This window comes from Sipha flava, unplaced genomic scaffold (assembly GCF_003268045.1).
Source record: "Sipha flava isolate LNK unplaced genomic scaffold, YSA_version1 18993_pilon_pilon, whole genome shotgun sequence".
Lineage (NCBI taxonomy): Eukaryota > Metazoa > Arthropoda > Insecta > Hemiptera > Aphididae > Sipha > Sipha flava.
In genome coordinates this window covers 51,454-72,872 of record NW_020272529.1, presented here as the reverse complement: position 1 = coordinate 72,872, position 21,419 = coordinate 51,454, and the positions used below count along the sequence as shown (strand labels likewise).

At 32.2% G+C, this 21,419-nt stretch overlaps 2 protein-coding genes across 2 annotated transcripts; both read left to right on the top strand.

Annotated features, from left to right (window-relative positions):
- The first annotated feature begins 4,154 nt into the window (after positions 1-4,154).
- LOC112681324 (vigilin-like) lies at positions 4,155-10,866 on the top strand. The gene is made up of 13 exons (XM_025551592.1): positions 4,155-4,285; positions 5,197-5,394; positions 6,938-7,153; positions 7,414-7,596; positions 8,097-8,250; positions 8,327-8,505; positions 8,578-8,709; positions 8,779-8,925; positions 9,209-9,364; positions 9,433-9,783; positions 10,019-10,237; positions 10,455-10,673; positions 10,739-10,866. Exons 1-13 carry the CDS (start codon positions 4,232-4,234, stop codon positions 10,841-10,843), a joined length of 2,313 nt encoding a protein of 770 aa, XP_025407377.1. The 5' UTR covers positions 4,155-4,231; the 3' UTR covers positions 10,844-10,866.
- A 6,594-nt stretch (positions 10,867-17,460) lies between these two features.
- LOC112681322 (probable asparagine--tRNA ligase, mitochondrial) lies at positions 17,461-19,297 on the top strand. The gene is made up of 3 exons (XM_025551589.1): positions 17,461-17,571; positions 17,864-18,907; positions 18,969-19,297. The coding sequence occupies exons 1-3, from the start codon at positions 17,461-17,463 to the stop codon at positions 19,236-19,238; spliced, it is 1,425 nt and encodes a 474-aa protein (XP_025407374.1). The 3' UTR covers positions 19,239-19,297.
- The last annotated feature ends 2,122 nt before the right edge of the window (positions 19,298-21,419 follow it).

Here is a 21,419-nt window from a genome sequence, read left to right as displayed (position 1 = left end):
TGTACGCCCTCGATGCCATCTCAGCCTCCTCTACGACACTGACAACATCAGCGATAGATACTCCGGCCCCGACTCGGTTATACGCGCGACGGAGTCTTGTGTTGCTTCTCGTGGCCCTTCTTCTTGCCCCGACACAGGCTTTGCGAAGTCCCGCAATCTCGGCATTCCACCAGTGTGCCGGTGGCTTCCCCGGGCGTAAAGGAGCCTTTCGCTCGAGGGCATAGTCGCATGCGGCTGTGACAAGCTTTTCAAAAGTCTTTGCGCGCTGGTCTGCACCTGCTACTTCGGAACATACGCCAGAGGCGTTCGTCCACCGTGCGATCAGCAGTCCGACCTCGACATCTCGAACATTGAGGCCTTTGTCGGTTCTCCATCCTCTTGATCCCGCCTGGGCCTGGTCTTCTCGGCTCCTCGCTGCTAGCATCGCGAACTGGATGTACTGATGGTCTGACCCGCTTTCTGCTTCATCACAGACCCGCCAGCCTTGAATTCGACCGACGATTCCCTCGGAGGCAGCTGTCACGTCAACGATTGACCCCCTACCTCTTCCCACGAAAGTTGGACTGGATCCCTCGTTCAGGACAACTAGTCCGAGAGAGTCGAAGAGGCTATTAAGGTCACTACCACGCGAATCCTGGCACCAGTCGCCCCACACAGCTGACCGTGCGTTGAGATCACCTGCTACAATAACTGGTACCCCGGGTCCGATTGTCCTTACGTGGTCTCCTACTCTCTGCAGGAAGTCAGAGAACTCCGCTGCGGTCCTGTTGGGGGATGCATAACAGCTGATCACGTAAACCTCGTTGAGTCTTGCAGACACGAATTCCGGATCTCTGTGCACTTCTGTTACTGTGGCCTCGCCGCTCGCCAACCATATAGCTACTTTACGCGTTCCACAGCACGCCAGCCACGAACGGTCGTCCTTGGGAACGACATATGGATCGCTCACTAGTGCTACATCTACTTTCTCTTCGGACGCACGCTGCCGAAGTAGGTTCTGAGCCACTTTACAATGGTTCAGGTTAATCTGAAGAAATTTCATCATCGCGGCACTTGCTTCCAACGGGGGTTCCTATACCCCGTCTTTCCCCCCGCATTCGGTCTTTATGCGCTGGCGTTCGTGAATGCTCTCCACTGCCGGAGCGTTTGGGAGCTGCCTTAGGGCATTCGGCAGCAATGTGGCCCAATTCTCGACATCTATAGCATCTCTTGCCTTGATCCGCAGCCGTGCAGGATGCGGCCAGGTGGTCTACCGCCTGACAGCGGTAGGAATGTTGCTGTCTTTTTTCTAGAAGCTTCACCCGGCATCGGTTGAAGCCAACTTTGACGTGGGCTTGCTCCAGGAGCCTTACCGCTACGTCCATGGGGGCATCGATAGTCGCCACCCTGCCGCCACCTGAATTATTCCTGATTATTATTTTTGCCGACGCTAGCCCCGTATCTGCACGCTTGATGTCCTCCAGTACGCGATCCTCCTCCAGCCAGTCTGCAATGTTGATCACCAGAACCTTCGTCGTTCTCGACGGCCTGGATATTGTTGCCTTACTGCCAAGTGACGTTCTGATGCACTCCGCCAGACGGTCCGCAGCCTCCTTCTCCTTCACTTCCAACAGGATTGCACCCGATTTGGTTCGTCGGAAACCGGACACTCCCACGCCTATCTCCTTTAGGTCAACCTCCTGCATAACTTGTTTCATCACCTCCGCATATGAGAGACCATCCTTTGTTACATTAATGGTTACCACCTCTGACTTAGGGTTCCTTCTGCGCACCAGGTTCGCTGCTGCTGTAGCTCGGCTACCCTGTTTTTTGCTGCTAGTTTGCTTCCGGGTCTTTTGCTTATCTCCCTTCTTTGAAACTTCAGTCCACTCACCATCAGACTGGGGCGCCTCAGCCCTCTGCTCCATCTCGTCGCTGGCTATTCGTTGGTCATTCATCTGAGGCTTGCTCGCGTTGGCTGGCTTCTTGGTGCCCCGCCTTCTTCCGAGGGATCTGTGCCCCACTAACATCTCGGCTTCATCATCGTGTCTTGCTCTGCTAGCTTCACCTACCTGGGAGGATATCCCCCGGTCAAGTTCCCCCCCCCACTACGCCTTCCCTCCGACGCTCCTCTAGTTTCGATAGCCACTCTTGCTGCTGCGTTTGCCACTCCATTTGTTGCGCTCTCATCTGCTGGAAAAAGGTGGTCTGCTCTAGGGCCATCTGCGCTATCTTTAGTTCCATTGACCGGAGTTGCGGGTTTGCGGCTACTTTTTGTACCCCAGGCCGGGTTTCGGAGACGGCTCCAGAGCCCTTCCTGAGCTTGAGGAACTGTGAGAGAAGCATGCCTGTGTTCTTCAGTTTGTCCTTCAGTTCCCGATGCACATTCTTGGTGTTGCTAGCAAACTCGACCATTCCTTTTACGGTGCCATGCATCATGGACAGCACTTCATCTTCAGACAGCGTGGTTATGTCCACCGTCCTCTTCGTCTGACTCGCGTCAGTCTGCGCCACCGCAACCGACGCAGAATCTCCATCTAAAGCCTGAGTCATTGCAGTCACCTCAGTGGCTTTCCGGCCACCGCTGAGGGCCTGCGTAGCACCCTCAGCAGCAGTTGCATTACCAGCACCGTTGCTGGCGGTAGGGACCTGCTTCGGCATCCCTACACTTTTGGCGCCTGACGATGATGTCGACACTTGGGGCGAGCGCCGTCCCCCAATTGCCGCCTCCTGGGTCTCCGAACCCCTTGGAGAAGTAACATTGTTTCTTAGTGATGTGCTTTCCATATTAAGAATTGGTGGCTAAGCCTACACTGCCCACGCCAGCCTAGCGTCGGTTGTCTTGTTTGCCGTCTGTTGTGCTGATCCTCGTGGGCACCGGGGGTTGATCGCTCCGCCGGTGGTGGGCTTGTCCGCTACCGCTTATTTGTCCAATCCCGGAGGGTATGGCTTATTTCGCGGCTACCCTGCATATCTGCAGGGCGTTCCCCTATCCGCAACCTGGGGACGCGCCCGGTGGCATGCCCATGCCTCCCCGAAGGGCCGGGAGGTTAGGTTAACCTAACCTAACCTAACCTAACCTTCCCTTTATGAAACCTTTGTGTTTTTTTCTTTTCGATAAAGGAATTTTAGTTTTCATTTTATATTTGGAATTCATTTTTCTAATTACAATAACTAAATAGTCTTTACAGAAAAAGTGCTGGAAATGGACCGGCACGCAGTTCTGGTACACGAAAAAAGTTTTTTAGCGTTCCGGTTCGTAAAAAAAATAACGTTTACCGTTCCAATACAAACAAATTTTTAGTGTACCTACCATATTTTGGTAAAATTTAAACATTTTGCAGGATTTTTCATTACAAAATAATTAATAAACGTCAAACGACCGTCATGCAAAAGTACATTTATTGCTTATTTATACCAGTGGTGGCCAAACTATGGCACGCGGGCCAAATCCGGCCCACCATCATTTAATATCTGGCCCGCGAAAGTCTTCTATATTACAGCACTTATTTGTATAACTGTAATGTTTTGCATTTACGTAAAAAAAAAAATTTAGAAAGCATTATTTTATGGCCCGAGGAAAAAAAAGTTTGGCCACCACTGATCTATATGATAATCGCCGCCCGCCGATAGTGTATTTTAGCTTTATTTACACCAGTGGTTCTTAAGTTGTGGTATGCGTACCCCTTGGGAGTACTCGAGATTTTTTAAGGGGTACGAGTCTGGCCAACAAACATTTAAATTTAAATTATATATGTGAAAAAGGTTATTCAAGTTTAAAAGTAAATATAGAAACAAGTTAAATGTTGAAGATGATTTAAGAATGTACTAAAATAAATTAGAACCCAATATTGATCAACTACGCCAACAAAAACAAGCTAAACGTTCTCACTAATTTTTTTTTGAAAATAAGCTATTTTTGTTCTTAAAATTTTTTATATATTATGTTTTAATGAAATAAAAATGTAATTTTATATGTTATTAATTTTTTTATTTCTTATTTTAGTTTTTCTAACTAAGAAGGGGTACCCAAAAAAGTTAATTGATAAAAAGGGGTACAGCGTATTAAAAGTTTGATGATTCCTGATTTATACAATACGTAGGTGAATTTTAAAAGTTAAAAATAAAGTATTATACCGAGTTCTCATTATTGAAATCTCTTGTATGCTTTTCCCCGCATGCTTATTTTTACTCGTGCAAGAACAAAATTGAACAAATGTGAACGTTTATAATACGTAATGCAAGCTCTTGCATGCTCAAACTTGCATGCAGTTCAACACGTCGGACAGAAGTTGAATGCAACAAGGTAATTTTAGGCCAGTTTATTCTCGAACACGAATAGTGAACCACGTGATAAATGTGATTTCTTAATTCAAAACAAACTGATGCGCCAACACTATTTCTTCTACTAATCCATTGTCGAACCCAAAATATTTTTTTTAAAAGGTTCTTGCTTCTTTTCTCAGATTTCTTTACGAAGCATATCACAAACAATAAGTACTCCTATTTTGTTCGATCCATTTAACTGTCATGTTAAAAATTTAAAAATAAACAGCACTTCTACTTGCGATCAGATCACTTTTGAAACTAAACAATATTTAAATACATACAAGACTAAAAATATACAAGCATATATGTGAATAGAGCTTTTAAAACACATGTCACGAAATTCACGTGTACACGTGAGATACGTGTTCATCCAAAATATATCCATTTTTATAATGATGAAAATTAATAATTTTATGTTATGCACTTGAAGTTTTAATAAAATATTAATAGTATAGTATTACCAATTAAGGTTATTCGTTCTTATTTTGGATTTTATACGTGACACGTGACATTCACGTGTATTAAGAGCACTGTATGTGAAAATGCACTTTTTAATATTTAACATTTGAACATTTCTGACATTTCTGATTTTTATATGCACATTATATTTTTTCGATCGATTATCGTTTGATAATACAGACTTAAAAAAAATTGCATTATTAGTCGTTATTAATCGATATAAAATTATATTTTGCATATTGTAACTATTGGTGATTTAGTTTGTAAGTTGTTTATAGTTATAGAAGAACATTTAGTTGATTTTTATGACGTATCACATCACTTTCTAAAGTATAATACTGGTTGAACACTGATATCGAATTCGAACGAATTAAATTTTTTTATTCATTCGCATTTTGATTTTAGTTTTCTGATTTTGTTTCCGGAAAGTACTTGTCTAGAAAATCATTTACAATGATAAAGAATTTATCAATGGTATCTGGACAACCGAGTGGAGGAGATGCTATGAATAATGGCAACAACTATAATCTTTCATTTCCAGCTTTGCCAGTTTTGAAGACTTCGGAGACAATTGGGACTGCACAATTTAAAAAACGGAGTAATTTAAAATCTTCAACGGTGAACGAAGTAATTTATCATGCCATTTTAATAGTAATTAATAAGTATTAGATCGATCAGTCTGATATTGACTTGTAACACGGTCGCATGTCAGTGCGATTATAATTTGCCCGTTCCGTTACCGCAATTTTAGTTAAGTTACTTTATTAGTTTATTTAAGTTAAGTTAGTTAGTTCAGTTCACGGTATTATATTTATGCGACTTCACTTTCAAGATGAACAATATACCCTCTCCGTTTACCACCAAACCCAAACGCTCGCTTCTATCATAACCTAATTCTCCAATCCATAAGAGGAAAAACACGAAACCATTAGTTTCACCTAATCGTTTCGCTGTCTTTTCCAGCGAAGTGGACAAAGAAATGAAACTCGACACCTCTTGTGACATTCAGTTTATAACCAATGAATTTATTGTTTACTATCAATATAAAAACATCAGGTCACTATATATATCAGATGCCCTATTGGAATTAGATTCCCGCAAAAGAATTATGAATGTCATTCAAAATGGCCATACACTTCCGCTGTACTTTGTTGCAATTAATCCAAATACAAATGATAAAAAAATTCTTTATGAATCATCAATGTTGCACACAAAAGTTTAAGTTGAATTACCCAATAAGACTTATAGTGATTCACCTCAGTGTCTAAAATGACATAGCTACGGTCACTCAACGTTAACTATTACCATCACCATACCGGAAATAATGGTGACCCTTCATCCTTCACGCTGTGTAAAAAGCAAGGGAAATCACTCCTGAAACAGTTACATCAAAGAGAAAGGCAGTTTAACCAAGTGTTGCTTATGCGCGGGTGATCATACTTCCAACTATAAAGGTTGTTCTAAACATAATTTACTTCATAAACGTCGTAAAACAACCCACTTGTAATCATCAATATAAAAATATTGTACTCACGTTTCCTCTTATCAAACCTTTTTCCAAAGCTTCTTGGGCCTCCATCACTGGTTCTAATAATATCCTATTACCTAATAGTCCTATGGACGATATACCGTTTTCCAATTTATCTCAGGTCTTCTAGCATTAATAAATCTAATATTTTCCATTCTTTTATTATTACAGCTCTTCTACGCAATTACCTTACTTCTAAGCCCAAATTCTTTTCTACTTTATTCATTTAAATGATCACGTCTTTAACCAATTGATATGCTATTCGTTACTTTTAAATTTTAATTGGTCAATAAAAATTAACACTTATTTTATGATTATTTCAAATTATTATATTTTATAAAATATATTAGTATATTAATATTATTTTATGATAATGATTATCGTATATTAATGTTAAAATGCATACTTAGTTATCTTACTCACATGATTTAATTGTTGAGCTATAATAACTTTGTGTCAACAGTTAAATAAAAAATAACATAAAAATTATAGAACGATAATTTACATATTAAAGAACATCATTATTATGATTTTAAATAACATTTTTGTATATGAATAGTAATAGTTTAGAAAGTTTTTGTTGATTTATATCTAAAATATAAATAAAAAAAATATCTTAAATTTATTTTGTACAATTTGTAGATAATTACTATACCTGCCCAAGACAGGCATTGGGACAGGAATAATCAATTAGAGCATGAAAAATGTAAAGAAGCATATATGAAAATTGGGAAAGAGTATAATGTAGGAATAGAGATTTGTATTTCAAAAACCATGGATCTGACTTTACAAATCAGCGGCAATAGAGTTAATGTTGAACGAGCAAAACAAAAGATTATCACAATCGATCAAACTCAAGTAAATAAGTTTTAATGAAGTTGGAATTAATAAGATAAACTGATAAAAATAATATTTATTATATATATATATTATATTATTGTGTATAAATTATGAATTATTAATTATTATTATTATTATTTTTTAATATTATAATACATAAATGTGCATTATAATGTAAAATGTTTGATAAATCATTTGTTATTTTATAGTTTTTTTACGGATAAATAAATAAAAAAATATTTTTTTTAGCAATTTTAACTAAAACATTAAAATTTCAGGTTAAAACTACTACTACACAGTTTCCAAAAGAACATCGAAGTAAGTTATTGGGCAAACAAGGACTTAATCTTAAGAATATTGAAAAACGTACAGGAGCACGTATTCAAATACCGTGTATGAAAAATTCGGGTGACATAATTTATATAACTGGAACAAAGGATTCCACGAAAAAAGTAGTTCAAGTATGTATCAAAAATATGTTATAATGAGTCGAAATTTAAATTTAACACATTTAAATAAATCAATTTTCGAAAAGAATGACTGGAATGAATAGGTTAGAGAAAAATTGACAAAACCGATAATGTCTATTTTTAAAGTGGTTAATTGTGACCGTACTAGTTTATTTATTTTATTAATTAAATTAAAATTAAATCTTTTGATAAATATTTGAAAATTTCACGATTTCTAAATTAAAATGTCGATAATTTTTATTATACTTTTATAGTAAAAAATAAATAAATGAGGATTTTATTATTGAATTTTGATATAACAATATACGAATTCAATGAACTTTTAATTTTTATATTACTTATAGGTTTAAAAGTTTTTAAAAGATTTTTGATATGTTTTTTTTTTTAGAAAAAAATTTACAAGTATTATGTATTAACGAAATCGGGTATTTTAATAAATTTCCATCAAATAATTTCTTTCGTAATTTTTTAATAATTACAATTTTTGTTAGGAATTGGAGGAAATTATAATTAAGTTGAAAAGTAAAATTGAAAAAGAAATAACAATTGATCAACGTCACCACGGAGCGATAATTGGATTCAATGGTGAAAAAGTTCGAGAACTTCAGAAAATATTTAATGTTAAAATTATATTCCCCAGTCCAGGTAATTAATATTATTAATATGTTTGTATTTTTTGTATTTTGAGAGTTTATAAATAATATTTGAATCGATACTTTAGTTGAAGCTAGAAATAATTTAGTTAAAATACAAGGTTTGAACGATGATGTAAATAAAGCATTTAAATCATTAACTGAATTGGCCGAAGTATTGGATGAAATCAACTATGTGATGGAAATTCCTATTTTTAAACAATTTCACAAACTTAGTGCTGGAAAGAGAGCAATATTTATTAAAAAGGTAATTATTATTTATTAACTTTTGTCATTCGACCTTTAGAAATATTGTTATTTATATAATTTAATATTCTAGATTAGAGAAGAGACTGATACGAGAATTTTTTTACCGCGTGAAGGAGACAATAAGGATGTTATTAAAGTCATGGGAAATAAAAAAAAAGTTTTAATCGCTTATGATATGATTAAAGAAAAACAAAATGAAATTGTTGGTTTTTTATAAAGATTATTTATTTTGCAATTTTTTTTTTTTAATTTATCAATAATGTATTTTTAGGGAGACATAATAACAAAGGAAATGGTGCTGGGAAATGTTAAAGTTAGAAATGCCATTGTAAATCTTGGGAATAAATTCATTCAATCTATAAAAGAAGATTGTGGTGGTAATGTGACATTGAATTTACCAACTGTTAAAGGAGATAATGTAAGAATATACTTATTTATTAAACTTATAAATTAAAATGACAATTTAACCAATTGTATAAGTTATTATTATAACATATTATATGCGTGACATACGCTCAGACATCGATTCGAACCGGGTCTCTGGCAGTTTCTCTCTTTGAGCAAGAGACGATTATCTCAAGAGAAGAAACTGCTTCCCCTCCCCTAATACAATAAGTAAATTTTCAAGAAAATTTCCCAAATGCTAAAATCAATTACAAAAATTGTAAAATGATATTTTAAAGCTAAACTTTAATTCATAGACTATAGTTATCAAAGGACCTGAAGATGATGTTAAAAATGTTATTACACAAATTCAAACAATGGTTGATGAAGTTCATAAATATGTGTTTGATATGAAAGTAAATCCGAAGTTTCACAAATATTTAATTGGAACAAATGGAGTCAATGTTAAAAAGGTATGTTGTTAAAATAATTTAGTATTAGGGTACATGTGTTAATTTATGATTTTACACTTGGATTCCAGATCAGATATTTAACGAATACGAGAATAATTTTTCCTCCTGAAACTGATTCCACTAATGAAAATATAACTATTGTTGGTAAAAAAGAGAATGTTAATATAGCAAAAGCAAAATTTGAAGTTATGATAGCCGATATTAGTAATGTCATCAAAGAACGTGTAGAAATCGATGAAAAGAATCATGGCACTTTAATGGTCAATCAAAAAGAATGTTTAAACAAATTGGAAAAAGAATGTGGCAATGTTAAAATTGAATTTCCTAATCTTGGTGCTGGAGATAGAGTTGTGATCAGTGATAGCAAAGCAGATGTTGCTCTTTCTAAACAAAGACTTTTAGACCATGCTAAAGTTTTGGTATGTATAATTCAATACAAAGGCACGTGTATTAAACTACCCTGTCTATTTTTTATTGAAATTGTATTGAGGTGATATTTACATAATTACTCATAGTTTTTTTACAATAATGAACTATTGATATATAAGTCATATAAAATGAAACAATTTAAGATAAAAAAATTAAAATAATCATCGATGTACCTAAATATAACTAAATAAGTTAACCATATAATCATTAAAAATTTTGATTTAGGAAAATACTATTCGAGCTGTAGTAAATGTTGATCCAAAGTATCATAATTACTTTATTGCAAGACGTGGTGAAGTTATCAATCGAATTATTAATGATTGCAATGGAGTGTCTATAACATTTCCGAAAATATCTTCTAGTAATAGTGCTGTCATCATAAAAGGTGACAAAATAAATGTTGAAGAAGCGAAACGTAAGATTGAAGAAATTGTTAAAGACTTGGTTAGTATTTACTATACAAATATTTTTATTTATAGTTATTGGAATTATAAAAGTCATAAAATAAACCTATGACTAACAGTTATTACATAAAAAATAATTAATAAACATAATTAATAATAATTAACATTTATTACGTTTTTATTTATTTATTTAATACGAGAATTATAATACAATAATAATAATAATTATAATCTTGTAATACATTAAAATGTTATAGAAAAACATAATTGAAGTCACTATAAACGTTCCTCCAAAATATTATCATAATTTTGTTGCCCACCACGCTGAAGTAATAAAACGGATAAGTGAGAAACATAGTGGAGTTACTATTACATTTCCACAAGTTAATTCCAATTCTACTAAAGTTTTGATTAAAGGCCACAATTATCATGTTGAAAAAGTCAAAAATGAAATCGATAATATTATTATTGACTTGGTAAGTTTTATACTAAAACTTATTGTTTCATCGTTAAATTATTAATAAATAATCGTGTTACACAGCGGCGTAGCAGTGGTGCAGTAGGTGTGACGCACCGAGGCCTTCGTGATTTGGGACCCTCAATTCAAAAAAAAACTAATATGAAAAAAAATAGAAGCTTGCGTTAACTACAACCAATTGTTTGTTTTGATTTTTGGTAGAAATAAATATTGAAAACATTTTTATTTTCAAAATTTTCAACGTCTTTTTTTGTTAGATTAGTCAAAATAATTAAACTAATAAATTGAAATGTAATTATAATGAAATAAAATATATTAAATACGATAAACTTAATATAAAAATTACTATATTAATAAACTTATTGTTAATTGTTGATTATGTTCTTTTAGTATTTTGGGTTTAGCCCCCTCCATTTTAAAATCATAGCTACGCTACTGAATGATAATATTCTTTATTACATAAAGTGAACTAAACTACAGTCTTAAATATTTTTATTCCATATTAATTGATGTAAAAAAATAGAAGAGGATTATTAAAGAGTTCTAAATAATAAGTAATAATAATCTGTAAAAATATTTATAAATACAACTGCATCATTTAAAATTTAAAATTTTCCATTTCGAACACTGGAAACAAAGCTGAATAGTGAATGAATAATAAATTAAAATTTGAAATACAGAACGATAATAAAATATAATAACGTCTAATGTAGGTAATAGGCAAGGTTTATCGATTATAATCTATAAACCTCGGGTAATAGGTATATAATATTGGCCGCATGTAAACTCCGCCATAAAAAAAAAAAAACAGTTGAAATTGGGTTCATGTAAACTCCACCACTAGTATACGCATACTCATTGTGATAGCCCAAAGTAGATTTTTTTTAAATTTTTTTTAAATTTCCAAAATCTTGGTTTATTAAATTTAATTTTAGGATTTTACCTTAAATGTAAAAATAAACACTTAAGTAGTATTTTTTGCAAAATTCTCATACGGATCGAGACGTCACACTGTTTTTGTGCTTGTCGCGCGTTTTTACGTTCGAGTCGCCGACTAAAAAAAAAGTTTTTGGATTATATATTGCGTGACGGTGAAAAATGTGATTTATTTTTATGGCGTCGGCCAAACCGAGCCGCAGCTTCTACAGCCCTCCGGCGCTGGTAACGTATTATTGTTTTAACTATTATGTGCGAACCAAGTCAATTATTATTATTAATTATTATTATTCTTATCGTGGCATTATTTTTGTTACATTTTATTGAAATCTACAACGATGACGGATGTATACCATCCGTCCCGTTTCATATTATTTATTATTATTGTTACAATGGTTTAATGATTATGTGATGGCGGTGCATTTGATCCGGGATGTCCCAGCGTTCTGCAAGCGGGTCTGACTAGTCCACAAACTAGCAACTCGTCTGGGACGTATACCCGCCGCACTTTGCGGTACACCGTGTTGGACTGTCCGTGGGTACCCAAAGGCGTTCATCGAATTATTGAAAAGCGTATGTGTGATTTTTTTTATTCGTTTCCTTTTAATTTTAGATGAGGTTTTTTGATCGCTCGATTTTTTGCCTCGTATTAACTTAAAATACTCTCTTTAATAAAATCTCATATAATTAACAAATTGTTTTTTTCTTGTGTGCTCCGTCTTCAACGGAATCACGAAATTTTTGATTATATCCCACACTATAATCTTTAGTATAATAAGGTACGGGCAAAGGTCTCCTCGACGACCATCCCACGTGGTATGTGATCAAATGTCACGAGGTATTGAAGCAACACAACGACTCTGCAATTATTTACATATAATCAATTTTAATTATTTCAAAAAATACCAAGTTGACTTCATTGATTACCGCGGTATTTTTTTAAAAAAATCCTATTGTGGTCCGACCACATAGTCGCGCCCAGTAGGTTACCGAACCTATTTTTTATAAATACTTGTGAAACGCCATGTAAGTACAACCTGGTCCACTGCGTCTGGTAATATTTATATTTATTATTTTGGTAGTTATAACCTTACAAGTGGTAATAGTAGTGTTTGTTATCAGTTAACACACATAATTGATTAAAACAACTTTATAACAACTTAACGACTTATAACAATGATGAAATAATAACAAAATTAGAGCTAATAGAAATTTTAAACTATGTATTTTATTATTCATGTATTTACAAGAGATATGAATTACCGGCTAGATCGAATGGTCAGGTTAGGTTTTATATTTTATTATGTATGGTCTTCCGGTACTATTAGCGAATGTACCATTGGAAGAATAATAATCAATGTGGTTTATGTTAGATGGTGCACTTCCTTATCATACAAATGCAATCCGACAACAATTACATAATCTTTTCTCTGACAAACTTATAGGTAGAGGAGCTGAAAACAATGCTCAATATAGCCCAGACATAACATGCCCACAAGGCAGTCCTAATTTCAACCCATGTGACTTTTTCTTATGGGGTTTTATAAACGAACAAGTTTATACCAAAAAAGTTAATAGTAGAGATGAACTTTTATTATAATATTATTATATTACAGTGTATAGGCAGTGGCGTATCCAGGATTCATTTAACGAGGGTGTTTTAAAATTTAATAGACTTATAGTAAGTGGAGGTTTTGCCTCCAACGTATTACATTTATAAATATCATGTATATATATAAATTATTATATTAATGAAAATGATTTCACTTATACTTACGTTTATTTAAATTATACCGTAAGTAAGTTTGCAATTTGGTGAAATACCATAAAATACGGTTGATGGGGGGGTGTTCCAACACCCATATCATCCCCTCCTAAATACGCCCCTGGTTTATAGATTCGTTATCTTGATGCGGCACGGTAGTGTTACGGAGGGCTTCTGTATGCACTCGCACACACATGTCGAGCGTAATATTGTGATCGCGAAAAAATGTTTATTTTTCACTCTAACATACGATTCTAGTTCAAACAATACGTCGCAACGATTATCTCGATTTGCATTCTGAAAAAAACATTCTTTTTTTCCACAACATGTACGAGGAATCGATCGAGGCACATTTTAAAAATTGTATTTATTTAATTAAATATTTAAGTTTGAAATTCTGTATTTTTTTTGAATTTTCTACAACATTTATTGCAATTCAAATTACAAAAATTAAAAATGTGGCTCAATCGTTCCCTTGTACATACTATGTAGAATCCGTATATTTTTTCAGAATAAAAATCGTGATAATTGTCGACACGTAACGTTGGAATTAGGAATAGTTAGTTTTTGTTAAAAAAAAGGCGTGGTGGTGAGGCTCCTTAAATTAATTTTCTTAAAAAATTTTAAAAAATTACGTAAGCTTCGCGGAACCCCAGGGTTCCGCGTAACACAATTTAAAAAACGCTGGACTAAATAATCAAATTTTATTTTATAAAAATTTAAAATTGTTTAAACAAACTATTTAGTTAAATTGATTAAAGTGTGGTATAAAAGTGACTACAATCAAATAATACACTGTAACTGAATTGATGATATTCATTTAACCATTTGACCACAATATAATTACATACGGATCAGAAACATGGACGTTAAGAAAAACGGAGGAAAATAAACTGATTATTCTAGAGAGGAAAATCCTTAGAAAGATTTTTGGTCCAGTAAAAGACGAGATAACTGAGGGATGGAAAATAAGGAAAAACAATGAACTGGAGGATCTCTTTCAGAAGTCAAACATATTGGATATAATCCTGGAGTAGGAGACTTAAGTGGGCTGGTCACGCGTGGCGTAATCAGAACGGACTGCTGCACATGGTAGGTATTAGCATAAAACGCAATAGAAAAGAGACCTCTTGGGCGCCCTCGTTTAAGATGGCAAGATATAGTAAAAAGAGACGTGGAATCGTTAAATGGTGGTCTAGATTTGGAGAACAAAATCAGCGGACAGAGAGACCTGGTGAATTGGATGTTTGGCGGGTTGCTCCTAGTGGCCGGTAATACACAAGAAGAAGAAGAAATTTGGATTAAATTAGCTGTTGATAAAAAGGGTTTGTATTATTTCTAATGTTAAGCTCAAGATATAAAGTTAAATGTCAACTAATAAAATGTTTAAGTTATTAGTACCCGCTTAAATTATATTATTTAATTATATTCACTTCTAGATTACATTTTAATTTAAAGTAGAATTTAACGAAATAGTTGATCTTAAATTTTGTATTAAGTATAATTTTATAATAATTATTTTGTTATGAATATATCAGCAGTAGTAAAACACGAGAAAATGTGCTATTTTGAATAAGCTAATGGAATTGTGTTATTTCATGTGCTGTAAATGCCGAGACCATGTAGATACATTTTGTTGTACTGCCGTTATAATTTATTTTTTTCCTATATTATTTTAGCGTTATTAGATCCTTCAAGACTTTATCAACTCATCGTTGTTTAGGTCTGCCTAAGGGTATTTTTCCTTGTGGCTTCCAACTCAGGACCTTCTTTGCAATCAAGTCAGACCTTAGTATGTGACCTAGCCAACTTGGTCTTTTGGCTCTAATTACACCAATTATATTTGGTTTTCCAAAGGTATTGTATATTTCTTCGTTTGATCTTATTTCATACCTTTGTGTTATATTATTTATTTTAGGTCCACATATCTTTCTTAGAAATTTTTCTTATACTATAGCCAATTTTCTCTCATACTCTATCGTCGATGGCCATGCATAAGTTATAATAGGTTTTACTATTACTTTGTATAGTCTCATTTTCGATTTCTTTGATAGTAACTTTGAGCGTAGGCACTAAGACAGTGCATGAAAACATCTGTTACGTGCTACAATACGCTTCTTAGTGTCGGGCAACACACAGCGGTCGAGCCGCAGCGGTTGAACTGCTCAACAAATTCAAATTATTTTATTTTAAATGCAACCGCCTGATACGCGTTCACACTTATGCGGTTCAGCCGCGAAAATTGCTGCAGTCAAAAAATCGACAGCAACATGTCGCGGTTGACCCGCGTACGGTTCGACCGCCCAAATGATAAAAACACATTGTTTTGAATTAGTCCGTTCACACAGAGCCGCGGTTAACAATCGCGATTCATTTTTTCAAAGATTATATGCATTAAAAAAAAGAATTCCAATAGTGGGGCCTAAAGTTTCTAGTAACTTTCATGACCTAAAATTACTCTGTTTTTTATTTGTAAAAAAAATTAATGTTTTAAAATATAATTTTAATTTTTTTTTTATCAAATCTATTATAAAATATTTGAAAATCTGAAGTATTTTCTTTTGGAATAGCGTATAGAAATAGGTTGGTATATGAAGTAAGTACTAAACCTGAACTAGTCGATCGTGGTTTATTTCCATTTTGTGCGAATAGCTAATATTACAATACTGTACAAACAACCTTGCGTGTTAATAACACTCAGATTACTAAGTTTTAAAATATAATAATTTTTCAATCACCCAATACTTTGGTACGACCGCGCATATGTGAGCGGTGATCTGGCGGTTGAAACACTCGCGGTTCAACCGCTGCGGCTCGACCGCTATGTGTAGCCCGACACTTAATCTCTTCGTGTTTGTTGTTTTTGCTATTTGGTTCTTTTAGTTCTGTTATTTTGCTGTTCGAACACGTTAATGATATTTTAATGATTTCATCGACTTTGGCGACGGTAGAATTAAGATAATAATTTCTACGAACACTTATAAATAACTAATTATGGCAATCTAATAACAATTATTGTTATCGATAATTTGTTTGTATTTTTCTACACGTTGGGTGGAATAGCCAATGGCGGTTTTGGGATTCAATTTTGATCGAGGCGACTAAATATTAACACACATATGTACAAAAACTATAACATTAAAATTGTAACACTATTGTTTTCTAAACGTTTAATCCCCAAGTAGCTGTGAATGTGTTCTTTTGATGACTCGTGAAATTTTACACTACGGGACAAGTTTTTAAAATCACAATAACCAAATGTCTACCAGACAGATTTTGATTGACCTAACAATCAGGCCTCATTATTTGTACAATTTCGGACTGCACACTTGATTTTACTGCTTTAAATGAAAATTTAGTCTCGCTACTGTCTTAGAAAAATTAATATATTATATACATAATATACATATATATATATATATATATGCATTAAATTTTAAAAAATTCAATAATACTCATATTTCCTAGTAGTTGGCTTATTATTTAACTTTTGTTTTGTAGACCGTAGTGCACACTTGTACTTTCGTGGTGCACATTGTGTCGGGGTGCACATAAAAATAGGGCCTGCTAACAATATACACGGCCAACAAAATGGCGCTTGTTTGTAATAGCTTCTACAAAGCCAAGAATCCAAATCATACCACGCAGGATAAAAATGTCGACTAAATACTTTGCCACATTTTTTGTCAAGTGATTGACATAAAAGACGTAAAAGGAGTTGGCTTGCCTTTTCTAATCAAATCATTTTTATGAATATTATTCCAACGCCTGAAAGGCGTTTCAATAAATATCATTACTGGATCATTTATAGGATCCATAGTTCCAGAATGTGACACAGTGACAAGTCACGTGTACTATAATGTACTAAACAGTATAGTAGTATACAACAATATAATATCGCAATATATATAATATTAGATAATATTATCTATAGCCGTGCACATGACACAAACCTTATCAATTTTTATCAAACGAATAAAAAATACAATATCAATGTACTATAATTGTAATATTCATTATTTCCTATTGGATCATTTAAATAAAAAAGTATAAATAAATAAATAAATTACAAAAAAATAAAAAAATGAAATTATTAAGTTTAACTAGATATTATTTTAACAAACATTTATACTCTACATGTTCAGTTAAAGAAATTTTAAAATCTCAACCTGAGGGATGTAAAAAAAAGTTGAAGGTAATATAATAATAGTATTATCTAACTGTTAAAATAAAATATGTTTTCAGCTCTTAAAAATAAATATCAATATATTTTTAAAGACATTTATAATTTTTGTATTATGCTTTAAAAAGTTCAAACGCAACACAAAAAAAAATATATTGATAGTTTTTAATTCTTAAATTAATAATTATTATTTTGTGTTGTATACATTCATAAAATTGCATATTTTTCTTATTAGTAAAAACTAATTTCTGGCTATATATGCTTGATAAAATAGTTTTGGTTCTTAAGAATTTTTTTTTTTCAGGGTTGGGCTAAAGCAATGCGCAAAATGAAAGAAAACATATTTATAGATTTAGATGATGGTTCTACTCATCATCGTCTACAAGTAGTAATACCTAAAAATAAAGTTCCAGCTTCCTTGACTTATGGATGTTCTTTTGAAGCTATAGGTGTTTTGGTCAAAAATCCAAGTAATAAACTAGAATTAATAGCAGAATCCATCAATGTTCATGGACCTTGTGTGGTTCAAGATGGTTACCCATTTGCCCCTCGAAAAACTTACAATCCAGATTATGTTAGGCAACATTTACATATAAGACCACGGACAGCAACGTTTGGTTGTTTATTAAGACTTAGAAATAAAATGTCAACTGCTGTAAGAAATAGATTTTCCAATGATAATTTTGTGGAAATAAATGTTCCAGTGTTATCTTCAAATGATTGTGAAGGAGCTGGTGAAGTGTTTGTAGTGAAACCAAATAATGATAGTTTAATTAAAGAGATGATTTCACAAAATCATCATTCACTTTTAGAAACTTTCTTTAATGGACAAACATATTTAACAGTATCTGGACAGTTGCATTTAGAATGTATGGCACGGGCACTAACTAAAGTTTATACGTTGGGACCAACTTTTAGAGCTGAAAACTCTAAATCGAGGTTACATCTATCAGAATTTTACATGATTGAAGCAGAGCAAGCTTTTATTGATAGAACTGAAGAATTATTAGGAATGATAGAAAAAACTACATCAACTGTAGTAGAAAAGCTATTAGAAGAATCAGAAGATGAAATAGACCATTACAGAAAAATGATAGGTGCTTCTGAAGACAACAATCCTGTTAACTTACTTAAAGTTCCTTATGAAGTAATAACTTATCATAAAGCATGTGATATATTAGAAAGAGAAAATTGTTTTAAAAATGCAATGATTCGAGGCAAACCATTAACTAAAGAACATGAATTATTTTTGGTTAAATATAATGGTCAGAAACCAATATTTGTTGTAGACTGGCCTAAAGAATTGAAACCATTTTACACAAAAACAGTACCTAGTAATAAAGCATTGGTATGATTTATTTTCATTAATTATATGTTGTAAACATGAATCTTACTTTATATTTGTTCAGGTATCAGCTGTGGATCTGTTATGTCCTAATGTTGGTGAATTATGTGGTGGAAGTGTACGTGAAGATAATCATGATATTTTAAAAGAAAAGTTATCTCTTGTAGGAATGGAAGACAAATTAGATTGGTACATAGAATTGAGGAAATTTGGTAATGTGTCTACTGCAGGTTTTGGCATAGGATTTGAACGTTTCCTTCAAGTATTATTAGATATACAGAATATTAAAGACACTATTGCATTTCCTCGATGGCCACATAATTGTAAAATGTAAAACACCGATTTTACTTTAATCATTTGATTTTCTATTGATTTTTGTTGAATATTATTATATTATTTCCATTAGTAAATGTATACATATTTTTTTTATATTAAAATATATTTGCTTTAATTTTATTGTTTTCTATTATAAGTCGTAATTCATAAATTGTTCTATAATCTAATGTTTCTGTTTTAATTTTTTTTTTCTAATGCACTAAAATATGAATTCATTTACAAAAATCAATATTTCAGATGAATGGCAATTTCTAAGAGTAGTACAAGTATAAAACCATTTATGATGAAATGCATTATATATTGCCGAAAACAATGATAGTTTAATATTATTATATACATTATCTTACATTTATAGAAATACACAAGTATACAAAACAAAAATGTATCATCGGTCATTTCATAAAAAACAAAAATTATTCTAAGTAAAGGTATTAAATAACTTTTATACGATTGTTGAATAACAATTTAGTCATATCATAAAATATATTAAACATAATCTTATTTGTGATCAGATATTCGTTTTATCTTTAAAAAATACTACACATCCAAATTATAAGAATAAAAACATAATTCACGAGAATTAATAACTTATTTAATAATTTGTTTTAACTTGAAAAATAATTATTGTAATTAAATATTGATCATTCTAAAATAAATGCCTTGGACTATATGTAAATTGAACTATATAAGCTGGATTATAGCAAGTATAAGATGTTTGTGCTTACAGGCATGAAGATTCTTCTATCAAATGTTTGAATGGTTTTGATAATATGAATATTTGTTTAAGTATAAAACATATAAACATGTTCTATATAAAATATTTAATATTTTGAAAAATTATGATTTATACAGTACTCAACTTAGGAATTCAAAAATAATAATAGTGACCTCTAGTTTGAGCCAGACTATTTAATTATTGAAATTTGATTAAATATTACAACAATAGACTGAAGAATTTATTAGTCTGCTGAAGAAGTGAAAAGAAAAAAAACATACTAGGTATTGAATGTACTTGACTTTAAACTTCTTAATCTCGCCTAACTGAATATTTAATTATTATGTATAAAGATTATTAAAGAAATACTTAATATGGTATGGACGTATTTTAGAGGAGAGCGAAGAGGCGATCGTCTCCCTGAATCTGTATTTAAGGAATTGATTATGCGAGATATACATTTCAATTTTTTTTAATATGGATCATTTTAGAACGAAATTAAATTACGCGTGGCTATGAATACTAAATTGGGCTTTTTGTCGGGTCCGTACTTGGTGAAAAATCAAATAAAACACAAGCATAACTTTTAAAACAGATATGTGTTAATAAAAAACTACACCAGTCGATTCTAAGTGTATCTGGCAATAGATTTAAAAAAAAACCACAAATATTAAGGATTCACCAGATATAAATATTAACGAACACTTTACTTGTAAATTTTGAGCCTGAATCAAAGAAAAAATTTGAGTCCCCACTTGAAGTAAGTCTAAATACTCCCCTGTATAGCATAGTTTCATGAACAAATTTACAAATATTTTGTTTTTGATCGTTTATCACATTTAGTATTAGTGATTAATAAAATCAAGATATATTATTAATAATACTTTTTGGCTTATTTTTTGAAATAACAATAGTATTATTAATAGTATAAACTATGAATAATAATACAATTGCCCAGTGTCTTATTTACTGAAAAAACATTTTATATTTATTCATATGTATGTAAATAGTACTACCTATTTCTTAACCAAATAGGATCAAATAATCATATTTTTGATAGTTTTAATATTAAAAGTTACAGAACTATAACAAAGAATTGCTAAAATATAAAGAAAATGTATCATTAATATTGAAAATACAGAATTTATGATATCAAACCACAATTAATGTCCTAAATAGACATAAACTATAAAATAATCTATTAGTAATTATATTTATTCAGATATTTGAATTGATGATTATTCATATTTTTTATTTACTAATACGTTCACCAAAAATAAAAATTAATACATATTATTTGATGCTGTTTACTATCCATGACTTGAGTTTTTAACCCTGATAATTCAAAACATACATAAACTACATATGGACTATTAAAATATTATATTTTTTAGTCAATAATCAGGAAAAAATTTTTATCTAAAAAAAAAAAAAAACTATAAAATAATAATTTATTTTGGGTAA